Raw genomic sequence first — 15,939 nt, 5'->3', positions numbered from 1 at the left:
ACACTTAACCCCTTGATCATACCTAGTGCTAACCCCTTCCCTGCCAGTGTCATTTTTTGATCACTGCATTTTTATAGCACTGATCAATGTAATAATATCACTGGTTCCCAAAAAGTGTCATTTGCTGTCAGATTTTTCCGCCACAATGTCGCAGTCCTGCTAAAAATTGCAGATCGCCACCATTACCAGTAAAAACAATAAAAAAATAAATAAAAGTCCCTAAATCTATCCGTGGTTTGTAGATGTGATAACTTTTGCGCAAACCAATCAATATACGCCCATTGGGATTTTTTTTTTACCAAAAATATATAAAAGAATATATATCGGCCTAAACTGATGAATAAATTCGTTTTTTAATATTTTTTTGGATATGTATTATAGCAAAAAGTAATGTTTTTTTTTTCCAAAATTGTCGCTCTTTGTTTATAGTGCAAAAAAAATAAAAACCACAGAGGTGATCAAATACCACCAAAAGAAAACTCCATTTGTGGAAAAAAAATTACTTTTTTGGGGTACAGCGTCGCATGACCGCGCAATTGTCAGTTAAAGCGAAGCAGTGCCGTATCGCAAAAAATGGCCTGGTCATTAAAGGGGGTAAATTCTTCTGGCCCTTAAGTGGTTAAAAAAAGGAGTTAATGAGATTAGGAGATGCTAGCAAGGAAGGGATTAACAAAACAAATAATTTACAGGTCTGAAAGAAATAAAGGGTTTGATGGGCTGCATCTAATGAACTGCTTGTCGCTGATGGGTTAATGAGGGCGTAGGGCTGCAAGAAAAGAAGGAGATAAGATGCCCCTGGAAATTCAGGGGTTATTACAGCCAGCACTTGCTGGTAATGAATGGGGTTCCTGAGATGATGAGCCACTAATAAGAAAAGAGACAGGAGCTGTCAGCAATGGATAGGGAAATATTATGGGGCTCTTCTAATGAGAAGGTTCCTGGGATGAGAAGCCGCCAGCAATAAAGGCGTTAATAAAGCAATGGCTGGTAATGGATGAGGATCTGCCAATAATACAAGGGATAATTATTATTATACAGGATTTATATAATGCCAACAGTTTGCACAGCGTTTTACAATGTAAAGGGAGGCACTACACCAACAGTACAATTCAGAACAAGAGGGTTAGGAGGGCCCTGCTACTGTGAGCTTACACTCTAAGAGGGAGGGGCTAGTGAAACAAAAGATAGGGACTGGGAGGGATGAACTGATGAGGGAAGTAGAAGATTCGGCTGTTAGCTGGAGGCAGGATAGGATCTCCCTAAAGAGATGAGTTTTCAGGGATTGCCTAAAAGTGGACAGAGTAGGAGATAACCGGACAGATTGGGGTAGTGAGTTCCAGAGGATGGGAGAGGCTCTGGAGAAGCCCTGGATAATAAATAGACATGTGCAGAGCAAAAAATATTGTTTTGTTTAGTTTCATTATTTACATTATTAGTTGGTTTAGTTAAATCTGTTAAAAACATTTTCAGAATTTGTTTATTTGAATCAAGTTTTTCTGATTCTATTCAAATATCAGAAGATGGTAATATTCTCCTCTTTTGTTTTTTCTATATTCTATTCTTTTATATTCTATTTCCAAAAACGGTTATATTCTTGCTATTCTATTGTTTATTTTATTCTATTATTTTGTTTTCTATTTTATTCAGATTTTGGAAGATGGTTATATTCTTTCTATTCTATTGGTTTTAGCTATTCTATTCTATTATTTTATTTTTAATTCTATTCAAATTTATTTTATTTGAATTTTGGGAAATGGTTATATTATTTTATTTTCTATTCTCTTTGAAACGTTGAATTTCAGAAGACGGTAATATTCTCTTCTCTTGTTGTTTCTATATTCTATTCTTTTATATTCTATTCGAAACATGGTTATATTCTATTGTTTATTCTATTCTATTATTTTGTTTTCTATTTTATTCAAATTTTGGAAGATGGTTATATTGTTTCTATTCTATTGGTTTTAGCTATTCTATTATTTTATTTTTTATTCTATTCAAATTTATTTTATTTGAATTTTGGGAAATGGTTATATTATTTTCTATTCTCTTTGAAATGTCGAATTTCAGAGGATGGTTATATCCTTTCTATTCTATTCCTTTATTTTCTATTCTATTTTATTCTGTAATTTTAGAATTTCTATTCTATTTTACTATATTCTTTTATTTTATATTCTATCCCTTTTTTTCTATTATTTTATTTTCTATTCTGTTCTGTTTTACTCTTTTATATTCTATTTTTTTTTATATTCTATTATATTCTTTTCTATTCCTTTATTTTCTATTCTATTTTATTCTGTACTTTTGGAATTTATATTCTATTTTACTCTATTCTTTTCTATTCTGTTCTGTTTTTCTCTTTTATATGCTATTTTTTTTATATATATTCTATTATATTCTTTTCTATTCCTTTATTTTCTATTCTATTTTCTTTGGAAATTTGAATTTGATTTAAAAACTATTTGAATTTTGGCTGACATTTTGATTTGTTATTTCGGATTTGTTACTATTGTAATTCGGATACATCCTAATAATGAAAAATGTGTCCGAATTTCAATTTGGAACGAAATGAACCGCGAGTGTCTAATAATAAAGCCAAGAGCTGCTGGCAACCAATGAGTTAATAGTAAGGCACTGCTTAGTAATGGAGTTGTTGAGTGAGAAGCTGCTATTATTATTATTTATGGTACTTGTATAGCGCCATCAATTTACACAGTGCTTTACATATACATTGTACATTCACATCGGTCCCTACCCTCAAGGCGCTTACACTCTAAGGTCCATAACTCACATTCATATACTAAGGCCGATTTAGACAGAAGCCAATTAACCTACCAGCATGTCTTTTGGAGTAGAAATGAAGGGGTTAATAGTAAATCTAGGATCTGCTAGCAATCAATGGGATGAGAGGCTTTGAGCAATGAAGGGGTTCATTGGCTGGGGGTGCCAGAAGGTTATGGAGGGGTTAATAAAAAAAATCAATGTGTTATGGGGTAATGAAGGGGTTAACCAGATGAGATACTGGAAGCAATGGAAGGGTCCTGAGACAGGATGCTGATAAGAATACAGGGGGCAATACATTATTGAACTGTTGTTGGCAATGACGGGGTTAATCTGCTGGCAATGAAGGAGTTAATTTGATGGGGGTACCAGAAGGTTATGGAGGGGTTAATAAAAAAATCAATGGGTTATGGGGTAATGCAGGGGTCCTGGGACAGGATGCTGATAAGAATACAGGGGGCAATACATTCATGAGCTGTTGTTGGCAATGAATGGGTTAAATCTACTGATAGTGAAGGGGTTAATCTGCTGGCAACGGAGGGGTTAATTGGATGGGGTACCAGAAGGTTCATAAAATAAAGTTGCTGCCGGCAATGAATAGGTTAATGTGATGAGGGCCCTCTGGTGATAAAGGGGGTTCATCGGCTGGTGATGAAGGGGTTAATGTAAAGGGCCCTGGTGGTCGCGGGGAGATCTCTAGCACCCAGCGCAGTGGCCGGCGATCGGGCGCGTGCACAGGGGAGAGAGGTGCCGCTGCTCAGTAGGGGAAGCGGCGGCGTGCACGCGCGGGAGGATAGCAGGGATCCCATTGTTCGCGGAACGCCGGCGGCGGCGGCTCCCTCTCCTCCCGGCCGCAGGCTGTCACCGCCCGAGCCAGCCACTTTCCCACGGCCCGCGCGTGCTAACAGACTGCCCTGCAGACTCCAGCTTGGCCGGGCGCCAGACCAATCCGAGGCGAGCGGGGGCGGGGCCAATCCCCCCACCCCCCCTTTCGCCTGTCAATCACCGAGCCGCCGAGTCCTTTTCAGAATGGGGTACCGAGCTTCCAAGGCTCCTTTGTGGGGGCCGTGACGTCACCGAGCGGGCGGGGCCGTGCCAGGAGAATTATTGGCTACAAGAAGATAATTGTGTTCCAGGAGCAGGCGCCAGAGATCCCCTCCTCCCCCACTCCGGGGAAGAGGCGAACCGTGGGAAAGGGATGGCTCGCTCATAACCGCGGGGACAGCCGGAGGAGGCAGCACTGTGACAGCGACACGGCACAGCACAGCACCATGAAGAGGAGCCACGACTACAGCTCATCCGACAGCGAGCTGGACGAGAACATCGAGGTGGAGAAGGAGAGTGCGGATGAGAATGGGTGAGAGGAACCTCCGATCTCCTCCAATCACCGACACCCAACCCCGACTTCTCACCGACTTCTCACCGACTTCTCACCGACTTCACACCGACTTCTCACCGACTTCACACCACTTTACCATTACTGACCATCACCTTTTATATACTCCTAGCTTTTACCCTCTATTACCTTCTATATACATCTACTACATCATATATATATATATATATATATATATATATATATATATATATATATATATATATATATAGAGAGAGAGATAATATATCTATCTATCTATATATCTCTCTCTATATAAAACATTTATAATAAAATATATTTTAAAAAAAATAATATATATATATATTTTTTTTAAATATATTTATTTTATTATTATATATTTTTTAATACATTATTGCAATTTTTATATTTTAGGAACCTGAGTTCAGCTCCGGGATCGATGTCTCCATCCACCACCTCCCAGATCCTGGCTAGAAAGAGGCGCAGAGGGGTGAGTGTCACATCAAGCTTCGCCAATGCTCAGGATCACCTACCGGATTATTATTATTATTATTATTATTCTAAGTATTTATACAGCACTGGCACTATGTATTATTATTATTATACAGGATTTTTAGAGCACCAACAGTTTGCACAGCACTTCACAGCGTTAACACTGAACTTCACACATACTGTACATTCACGTCAATCTCTGCCCCAAAGAGCTTACAATCTAACATGCATAACAGGCCAATGCCCCTACCTCCATCATGTCTCTGGGATGTGGGAGGAAACCCATGCCAGCTCCATGTGACTGGCATCCTGGTTGGGATCTGAACCAAGGACCCCAGTGCTGGAAGAAAGCCATGTCATTTATACTGTCAGGAGGAAGAGATCTTGCATTGAAGATCAGATCCTTCTTCTTATTACATGTATATCCATAGCCCTGATCAGTCTCTGTCTCCAAGGAGCTTACAATCTAAAGCCCTGTCTCGCTTGCATAAACGGGCCAATTTTAAATGGAAGGGGCACGTGACCTACCTGAATGTCTCCTGACTGTGACTGCGGGAGGAAGTCCACATTTACAAGGAGGACATGCAAACTCCATGCAGATAGAGTCCTGGTTGGGAATTGAGCTGGGGACCCCAGTGCTGCAGGGCAGTGATGTCATTTTATACAGTCAGGAGATCTTATGTAAAATGTGTAGAAGATCGGAGCCTTTTTATTATTCCAGGTAATTCTATAGCTCTGACCATTTAAACAATGCCCGTTCACACCAGCTCAAGGAGCTTACAATCTAATTCCCCTATCTCACATACTGAAATGGACCAATTCACCTACCAGAATGTATCTGGACTGTGAGAGGAAAACCACACAGGCACAGGGTGGACATGCAAACTCCATGCAGATAGTGTCCTGGTTGGGATTTGAATTAAGCACCCCAATGCTAAAAGGCAGCCATGTCATTTATACTGTCAGGATCTCATGTAAAATACAACATGTCCAGATCCCTTTTTTTATTATTACAGGCAATTCTATGACACTGATCATTTACATTCACATCAGTCTCTGCCCTGAAGAGCTTACAATCTAACATCCCTAACTCAGATACTAGGACCAACTTAGACAGGAGACCATTAACCTGCCAGCATGTCTTTGGGGAACATTCAAACTCCATGCAGATAAGGTCCTGGGCAGGATTTGATCCGGGAACCCCAGCTCTGCAAGGCTGAAGTACTAACCACAAAGCCACCAGGCTGCCTTTCCAATAGACACCCACACAGAGATGAAGCAGCAGCTGTGTGCTCAGCATTTCATTGTCATGTTATTGTATTAGAGGAAAGCTCTTGTATGATGTCGGTGTTACTATTCTTTTTTTTTTTTTGCACAATCCATTATATTGGTTATCATTTCTATGGGGTCTCCAGAGAAATGTCATATTGCAAACATTCCGCAGTCCGGATTTCATACGAGGTGCTGAAGCTCTTTCTGTTCCTTTGTAGATCATAGAGAAGCGTCGCCGGGACAGGATTAATAATAGTCTGTCTGAGCTCAGGAGACTGGTGCCCAGTGCGTTTGAAAAACAGGTAAGGATCTTATTACTACTACCCCACCTACAACCACTCTCATCAGACTGTCCTTTCTGGATTATTTTAGAATACAATTATTTGAATGACATCACTTTGTATTTATTTTTATTTTGTTGCTTTGTGTTATACAGTAGAAAAGTAGGGGGTGTTTTGTAGTCCTGCTACTTTCACAAATATAATTTTTTATTTTTCCCTTTTTTATTTCTCAGGGTTCTGCGAAGTTGGAAAAAGCTGAGATTTTGCAGATGACGGTGGATCACCTTAAGATGCTGCACACTGCTGGGGGCAAAGGTAAATCTCAGACTTGGCAGCTTGTAAAATAAATGAGTCTTCTGTTCCCACTATTGTCTTCCAGGGGATTAGAGCTAAAGTCATAATGTCATAATTGAAACATTGGGGGTTATTTACGAAAGGCAAATCCACTTAGTACTAAAAGTTTACTTGGAAGTAAAGTCACTGTAGATCCGAGGGGGACATGCAAGGAAAATAAAAAAAACAACACATTTTAGCTTGCACATGATTGGATGATAAAATCAGCAGAGCTTCCCCTCATTTTAGATCTACCCCTCAGATCTACAGTGATTGCACTTCCATGTGTGCTTGTAGTGCAGAGTGGATTTGCCTTTAGTAAATAACCCCATTTGACTCAGCAATGCTTTCACTTTAATTTATCTTTTTTTACTTAAAATCTACTCCCAGCATTACTTGCCTGTGACAGCTGTGATCACTGGCAGCCCTGTCATTGATCAGTCGCTTTTTCTCTGTAGGAGATGATTAATATATCAATATAGTGTTGTGTTTTTTTTTTTTATACAAGTATAGAGATCATAATTGCAGCAAGGAAGTGTCCTGTGTCTATTTGATGGTCTGGGCTGGGGGCAGCTATATCCAGAGCTGTAAAACAGTCTGCCAGTACACAAATAGACAAACTTGTTTACTGAGTGTGTATAGGTATTCACCTTCGCTGGCGGTTTATTTTAGTGTGTTGTAGATCCTGTAACATCTGCTGTGAATCTAAGGTGGTGAATGTCTGTAGTGCCACACATCGGGCTACTACCTGCAAACAGTTAACATTATCCAAAGTATTAAGAAATAACAATTAACATAATATTTCAGTGTCGTGGTTGTGCTTTCTTTAGGTTTTTATAATAACCTTTTATTTCACAAACATCCCTATTCCTAATAGAGCAGTCTTTTTTTTAACATTTTACCCCATTAAACAACTTTCAGGTCTGGGAAAACCTTATTACATTTTGGGGTACAGTGGCAGAAAGTGCCCTTTACATTGGTGGTCAGTGGGAAGAAGGTGCCCTTACATTAGTGGTCAGTAGGAGAAGGTCCCCCTTACATTTGTGGTCAGTGGGAAGAAGGTGCCCTTACATTGGTGGTCAGTGGGAAGAAGGTGCCCTTACATTGGTGGTCAGTGGGAAGAAGGTCCCCTTACATTTTTGGGCAGTGGGAAGAAGGTGCCCTTACATTGGTGGTCAGTGGGAAGAAGGTGCGCTTACATTGGTGGTCAGTGGGAATAAGGTGCCCTTACATTGGTGGTCAGTGGGAAGAAGGTCCCCTTAAATTTTTGGGCAGTGGGAAGAATGCCCCTTACATTGTAACTATATTTTCATTTGGAAACCGATTATAAGAACGTTTTCTAGAATATGTAGTTATAATACTATGCACATGTTAAAATGTTATATTTAACACAGATTACCCAGTTTTTGTGACTTATGTTGTGATTTGTATTTGCTGTAGGATATTTTGATGCCCACGCTCTTGCCATGGACTATCGTAGCTTGGGTTTCAGAGAGTGCCTTGCAGAAGTTGCCCGGTATTTAAGTATAATTGAAGGTATGGACACGGCTGACCCTCTCCGAGTGCGACTGGTATCTCATCTAAACAACTATGCCACTCAAAGAGAAGCTGCCAACAGTGCCCACTCCAGCCTCGGACACATTCCCTGGGGGGGAGCCTTCACTCATCATCCTCACCTTTCTCACCCTTTGCTCCTGGCACAGACTCATACAAACAGCAGCAGCACAACGTCTTCCACAGAGTCCCACCACCAGAGCAGACTTCCTGGGTCACCACATGCTGATTCACCAGCTTTGCGCGTCTCCTCCAACGGAAGCCTTACGTCAGTGCTGCCAGTCGTCACACCTTCAAAACTTTCTCCTCCGCTCTTGTCCTCTGTGGCATCCCTCTCCGCGTTCCCCTTTTCCTTTGGATCCTTTCACTTACTCTCTCCCAATGCACTGAGTCCGTCAGCACCAGCGCCCACAGGCAAACCCTACAGACCCTGGGGAACGGAGATTGGAGCCTTTTAAGACCATTTTATTAGAAACTCATTTGTTTTTATGCAGGGGGGGATCTGAAAGGAGGGGGGGGGGGGGTTGGAAAGCCCAGCTGTGCTGGGCATGTATTGCTGGCTTTGTAATGCCAACCTGGGTGATCTGATGGTACCATTGCATAACTATTTTCTTTTTTTAAATGACCCGAAAAAAATATTTTTTTCCTCCTAATTACTTTTTTTTGAACAATGTATCAGAATGAACACAGGCCCTGGCTCAATATTTATCTTGCTTTGTAATGTAATTTCAGTTTATGTCATGACATTGAGACAGACTGATAGTTTAGTGTTTTGGCATTTTTTTTCTCTATTAGAACAATGACGTCTTAGCCTTTAATTTGTGGAAATCTGCATCCAGAAATAACAGTGTTTTTTATTTTTTATTTTGCTAATCTTATTTTGAGTTGTGATATTCTTAAATTGTTGGCTATTTTCCTTCTTTCTTTTTTTTTTTTTTTTGGAGTTATATATTGCCAAGCGTTGACAAATCACGTTTACCAGCCTTGCCCAAGTGCACCAAAGTTGGTACAAGACTCCACTCATTCCCTTTATGAATCTGGGAAGTCCAACCTTTTAAACAGAGTCCCTAACTTCTAATATATTGGATGGTCTCCTGCACTAGAACTTTATTTAACAAGTAGACTAATTTAAGAAGACCTGCTATGTTTGTACATATTCCCTTCTGTGCATGGAAGAGGCACTACCTGAAAGGTAGTCTCTACTGTATTGGGTTCAATCACTGTTGTACTGGTCTACTGTGACTAAATAAAAAAAAAAAAAAAAAAAAGTCAGAGTGTGCTATTTTAAACCTTATGTGTTTGATGTTTTCCTTTTTTATTTTCTTGTTTTAATGCTATTCTTCTGTACTGCATATCTTTTGTAGGTTATGTGAAACCCTAGGGCAGTGATGGTGAACCTTGGCACCCCAGATGTTTTGGAAATGCATTTCCCATGATGCTCATGTACTCTGCGTTGTAGTTGAGCATCATAGGAAATGTAGTTCTAAAACATCTGGGGTGCCAAGGTTCGCAATCACCGCCCTAGGGTTTGTCCAGAGATTGCTAGGGGTTCCTTGAGCTGTGGCTGATTGATTCCCCATTTGGTGGTCATTGCATATCTCCGGGGCCAGCACCTCTTGGCAGTACCAGCTGCAGGACACCAGTGATCTTTTTAGCTCTCTGTTGTTAGGTTGGCATTCTGACCACTACTGTTAAGTTGGCCATAGAGGGTTCAAATCTTGCCCAGTTTAGCTGAGAATTCAATCCATCTATGGGCAGGCTGATTGTACCCAATTCCATTCATTTATTGTTTTGAGTTACAACCAGCCTGTCGTATTTTCTTATATTCAATTACTGCTGGTGGTTATATCCGCCAGTAGTAATCGTCAGAACACAACAGCACCGTGGGAGGCATCCCCCCCTCATCAGTGACTGTGTTGATGGGGAAATTGAGCATATTTTCTTTCCTTCTACCCATGGTGTTAGGAAAGAAATTGGAATGAAATATGGGTTGCTTTAGAGGGCATTCTATCCACTGGCCACCAACGCAAGGGGCCCTTTTCCTACTGACCTGCAATGAATTGGGTTTTAACAGGGGTTCCCTGAGACCTAGAAATTATTAAAGGTGTTCTTCTGTGGTTAAAAAAAAGAAAAAGCTAAGAGGCTGCTTTATGGATGAACAATTTCTGTTGTCAAAAATGCCAACCATAGATGATATCTGAATCTACGCAGCTTTATTGGAATTTATCAGTGATAACGGCACAACAGTTGCTTTTGTTGTCATGTACATATCCATTGCATAGGAGAGTCCCTGGTCCTCAAAGTACCATTTCCAATCCCATAACTGCACAATAGAAGGATAAAGATTTTATGAATATTATAATTCTATTAAACTTTGCAGCATTTCATGCCTTTTTGTGCACCCTTTAACCAGTGTTTAATAAAGGTAGGCATAGGGCCAAGAGAACTTCCACTGGATGCCAGATCACTTGTAATGGAAGCTTCATTACTTTATTTGTCATGTTACTGTGGTCAAATTACTAAAAATTTGCTGAATTCTCTACCGTCCATACAGCTGCCAGTGATACGGCAATCTCCAGTTACAAGTATGTTAAAGGTCTGACATAGGCAGCTTGGAGCTCTCTCTAGTGGTGGAACTGAAAATTGCATTATGGGACATAGGGGGAGATTTACTAAAACTGGTGCAGCTGTTCATAGCAGCCAATCATCTTTTAACTTCAGCTTGTTCAGATAAGATTTGACAAGAACACTTAGAAGCCAGCTGGTTACTATGCACAGCTGCACCAGATTCTGTGTGCAGTTTTAGTAAATCTCCCCATATTCACCTGGTATATACAGTATATTGTACACCATCCTTTCCCAACCTTTTCAACGCAGAGGAACCCTTGAAATAGGTTCCGGTCTCAGGAAAACCCCTACTAAAAATTACTATGGGGTTCATTTACTAAAACTGGAGAGTGCATAATCTGGTGCAGCTGTGCATGGTAGCCAATCGGCTTCTAACTTCAGCTTGCTCAATTAAGCTTTGACAATAAAATCTGAAAGCTGATTGGTTTCTATGGAGAGCTGCACCAGATTTTGCACTCTGCAGTTTTAGTAAATCAACCCATTGTCTTCAACTCAAGATACATTACTGATGGTCAGTAGCAAGAATGTCCCTTTACACCTGTGTTCATTGGAAAGAATTGGTCCCTTACAGATAAAAAGATCATTGATATTAGTGGGAACTTATCTGAGAGGTGGGAATTGCCCATTGCTCAATGAACCCCCAGCAACCTCTGGAGGAACCCTAGTTGAGAAACCCTGCCCCGTAATTTAATTTAACTTAATTCAATTGTTTGCAACTAGGGATAAGAAATTTGATTTAGAAGTACCAGCAAATCTTGGGTGTGAAGTCATGTTTGCTGGTGCCCTCTATTTCTTACCAAGTTGTTTCCATTGCAGTGTGTTAATGTGAACAGATTAACATGCGTTGCATTAAGGCAACCCATTCATAATGGGCTCACTGATTTTCCCAGAAGTCTGCACTAAGATACAAGTCAGATTTCTGGCATCCCCTGCCACAAAAATGTCATTTATGGTGAGATACTACCAATAAAAAACACATCTAAAGGGATGCAGGCCCAGCAGCTTCCCTCATTAGTGCCCTGCAGGTGCACAGCTGATAATTATGAAACCACTCCCATTAGACTCACTTCCCACATGGACACAGACAAACACAGTGATTTCTTCAGAATAACAAAAGGTAGGAATCTGCAACAAAGTTTGTTAAAATCCTTGCAATGTACATAGATCATCCAGAGGGGAATGTTCTTTTCTTAACTAAAGTGGAGTTCTGCTTTAAAGTGGTTGTAAACCCTAGGACAAAAAAACAACAACCTGCAAGACAAAGGCATAGTGAGCTAGTATGCATAACATACTAGCTCATTATGAATTACTTACCTGAGATCATAGCCGGCATCACTCCCAGAGTTAGTTCCAGGTATCGCAGGCTCCAGAGCTGTGATTGGCTAGAGCCCTGATGATGTTACTCCCACGAGCATGCTCGCGGGAGCCGCTGGTAATGGCACACTCTGAAGCAACGGCACCTACGTTCTGTTGCTTCAGTGCGCCTGTGCCGATGACGTTGGCACATACCAATACAGGGGATATCTCCTAAACCGTTCAGGTTTAGGACATATCCAGGGGGGCTACATGTAAGCCTTATTATAGGCTCACCTGTAGCAAAAAGTGTGTTGTAAGGGTTTACAACCACTTTAAGGTCTAACTAAAGGCAAATTGTGTTTTTTTTTCAGTTTTAAACAGTGGAATTAAAACCCCTGCCAGGTTTTTATCCTTGTCTTCGTCCTCGTTATGGAGATTTACCCTCTTTCTTTATCCTGGTGACTTATCACAGAGAGTGAAAGTAAAAGAAAATCCCAAATTTTGGGTGATCACTGGAACAGGAATAGAGGGGAAATCTTCCAATGAGAACATTAGTTCTGGTGACAGCCAGGGAGTCCCTCATTTTGGATGGATTTCCTTTTGCTTCCTGCTTTGGCTATGGAACAGGAAGTGAAGGGAAATCTCAACAATGGGACACAGATGGCAAGAATAAACTGGTGGTTTATAACCCTCCCTTACTCTATCCAAAGTAGGGAAAAAAGTTTTTTTGCCTTCGGTTTTACTTTAACCACTTCAATACCAGGCACTTTCGCCCCTTCCTGCCCAGGACAATTTTGAGCTTTTAGTGCTATTGCACTTTGAATGACAATTGCGCGTTCATACAACGCTGTACCCAAACTAAATTTTTATCCTTTTCTTTCCAAAATAGAGCTTTCCTTTGGTGGTATTTGATTACATCTGCAGTTTTTATTTTTTACTAAACAAACTAAAAAATACCATCATTTTTGAAAAAAAATAAGTTTTTCTTTGTTTCTGTTTATACATTTTTTCTTCTTCTTCACTGACGGTCACTGATGAGTTGGCACTGATAAGGTGGCACTAATGGACACTGATGAGGTGGCACTGATATGTAGAATTGATGGGCACTGGTAGGCAGCACTGATGGGCCCCGATTGGTGGCAATGATATGCAGCACTGATGGGCACTGATGGGCACTGACAGGCGTCATTGATGGGCACTGACAGTCGGCATTGATGGGCACTGACAGGTGGTATTGATGGACACTAATAGATGGCACTGATGGGCAGCACTGATTGGGCAGGTACTGACAGGTGTTAATGCTGGGCACTGATTGGCACTGTGGTGGGCACTGATTGGCACTTTATTAGGCACTGGCAGGGGGTTATGATGGGGCACTGACTGGGCACTGATTGGCATCTTATGGGTACATTTGATGGGGGCTGTGCTGATAATTAGTGTGCTGATTATCAGCACAGACCCCCTCCCTCTGACAGGGAGAGCCGCCGATCGGATCTCCCTGTCAGCACGAACCGAGGAATGCCATTTACCGGCACTTTCTGGTTCTTGCAATGATCAGCTGTGATTGGTCACAGCTGATCGCGTCGTAAGAAGCCTCTGTTAGAGGCTTCTTATCACGATCGGAGATGCGGCGTGTCAGACTGACACACTGCACTTGTGATCGCCACGCCGAGCGCCGGCATGTTTTCCTACTGGACATCATATGAAGCCCAGTTAGGATAACAGAACCACTGTCATTCTGTTATAGGCCGGGCAGGAAGTGGTTAATATACCTGTAGACAGATGATCTGGGAGTAAATGGGATGTCTATGAATGGCAGCAGATCTCAGCAAATAAATGACAGTGGTAATGGCCATTTTTTTTTCTTTTTAGCCAAGAGATTCTTGCTCTACCTGATTCCTGGTGCCCGTTGCACACGTGTATAATAATATCATGACAATGGGGTTGATTTACTAAAACTGGATCACCCAGAATTTGGTGCAGTTGTGCATGGTAGCCAATCAGCTTCTAATTTCAGACAAAAAATAAACTCAGTGCTCGTTTGAGTCCCTGAAGGTATACACAGATCAAATAAATGTAATTAATAAAGTCTCTCAATAGGAGGGACAAAGTCCATAGCAACAGTCTCTAAGATGAAGTGGGAGAAGAATCCATGTACCAGCACTAAGGGCAGCCAGTGTGAAGAGCTAGAAGCAGTCTCTACAATGCAACAAAGGAAAAGAAACACAGCGCCTCTAAGTGCAGTATTGGTAAACCATTTAATAAGTCAAAAGTAAAACTACTCACAAAGGGAACATAAACATAAGCATGATAGCAATCCTGCAGCAAAATCCGGAGGTGGTTTTTCTCCTAAACGTCTCTGAAGTGCAGCTGACAGCTTGTGCAGGTGGATTCCAACATTTGCAGCCTTTGAGAACAGCAGGGAACATGGGCGATCGGAGATGATGTCACTTCCGGGTGCAGGGTGAGAGGAGGTGGCTTCGTGTTCGGAGCATGCCCTTTGTTTATGCTCCCTTTGTGATGAGTTTTACTTTTGACTTATTAAATGGTTTACCAATACTGCACGTAGAGGCGCTGTGTTTCTTTTCCTTTGTTGCATTGCAGAGACTTCTTCCAGCTCTTCACACTGGCTGCCCTTAGTGCTGGTACATGGATTCCTCCAGAGCTTTGACAAAGCATTTGCAGAGCTTTTAGCCAGCTTTTGAAGTTATCTGACAAGTCCTCCAACACAGGAAGATAACTTAGAGATAGATTTGCAGAGAGCATGTCTATTCACAGCACAGCTCTGCAAGTTTCTTCCTTTCTCTGCCTATGGGGGGGGGGGGGGGGCAGAGGTGAGATCTCCCAATGAGGACACCCATTTTGGTGACAACTGTCTAAGCCCTTGTACACACAGTTGGAGAATCCGTCAGAATGTGTCCTATTGGACCGTGTTGTCGGAAAATCCGACTGTATGTGGTATGCATCGGTCTGAGACTGTCGGAATATCCGTCGGACCTAATTTTCCAACATGTTGGAAATATTTCCCAACCAACTGGGCCGGTCGGACATATTCCAATCATGTGTAGAGAATTTTGATTGGACCAAGTGCCACGCATGCTCAGATCAAATTCCTACATCAAAGCTATTGGCTACTAGCCTGAATGTAGTCCCATCATAACGAAATTACGTCATCATGTTCTGAAAGATCGGATTTTTCGTCAACTTGGCCCGACCGTGTGTATGCAACAGTTTCGGACACAATCCGTCGGACAAAATCCGACGGATTTGGTTGGCAAAATCTCCGACCGTGTGTATGCAACAGTTTCGGACACAATCCGTCGGACTAAATCCGACGGACAAAATCCGACGGATTTGGTTGGCAAAATCTCCGACCGTGTGTACAGGGGCTAAGAGGGGTTAACCCTTCAATTTGGACAGATTTCTTCTTGCTGCTGTGTCTCTAGGACAGGAAGTGAATGGAAATCTCCCCAGGGGAACACAGACAGCAAAAAAACAAAAAAAAAACAAACACCTTACCTTATATACACTTAAACCAAAAACATAAATGACACTCATAAAGATACCAAATATTCTCTATGTAGCATATTCATAATCTAACTGTTTGTAAGTTGCATGTGTATAAATATATATATATATATATATATATATATATATATATATATATATATATATATATATGTATATATATATATATATATATATATATATATATATATATATATATACATACATACATATATACATATATATATATATATATATATATATATATATATATAGTATCTCACAAAAGTGAGTACACCCCTCACATTTTTGTAAATATTTTATTATGTCTTTTCATGTGACAACACTGAAGAAATTGCACTTTGCTACATTGTAAAGTAGTAAGTGTGCAGCTTGTATAATATGGTGTAAATTTGCTGTCCCCTTACAAAAACTCAACAC

General features: G+C 40.9%; 1 protein-coding gene across 1 annotated transcript; it reads left to right on the top strand.

Moving 5' to 3' along the window:
- The first annotated feature begins 3,774 nt into the window (after positions 1-3,774).
- HEY1 (hes related family bHLH transcription factor with YRPW motif 1) lies at positions 3,775-9,361 on the top strand. Its single transcript, XM_077492919.1, has 5 exons — positions 3,775-4,135; positions 4,550-4,625; positions 6,118-6,201; positions 6,414-6,495; positions 7,954-9,361. The coding sequence occupies exons 1-5, from the start codon at positions 4,050-4,052 to the stop codon at positions 8,523-8,525; spliced, it is 900 nt and encodes a 299-aa protein (XP_077349045.1). The 5' UTR covers positions 3,775-4,049; the 3' UTR covers positions 8,526-9,361.
- Positions 9,362-15,939: the final 6,578 nt, after the last annotated feature.

Source organism: Lithobates pipiens, unplaced genomic scaffold, assembly GCF_037356315.1.
Source record: "Lithobates pipiens isolate NorthernLeopardFrog02 unplaced genomic scaffold, aLitPip1_a1.2 Scaffold_19, whole genome shotgun sequence".
Classification (NCBI taxonomy): domain Eukaryota; kingdom Metazoa; phylum Chordata; class Amphibia; order Anura; family Ranidae; genus Lithobates; species Lithobates pipiens.
Note: the sequence above shows the minus strand (reverse complement) of the source record. Positions and strands in the feature narration are given on the sequence as shown.

What these genes read in the sequence shown, in the direction of transcription:
- HEY1 (XM_077492919.1), top strand. Translation starts at nt 4,050, where the DNA reads ATGAAGAGGAGCCACGACTACAGCTCATCCGACAGCGAGCTGGACGAG. An exon ending in GAGAGTGCGGATGAGAATGG is followed by an intron (nt 4,136 to 4,549) that starts GTGAGAGGAACC and finishes TTTATATTTTAG; the next exon opens with GAACCTGAGTTCAGCTCCGG. An exon ending in CCAGTGCGTTTGAAAAACAG is followed by an intron (nt 6,202 to 6,413) that starts GTAAGGATCTTA and finishes TTTATTTCTCAG; the next exon opens with GGTTCTGCGAAGTTGGAAAA.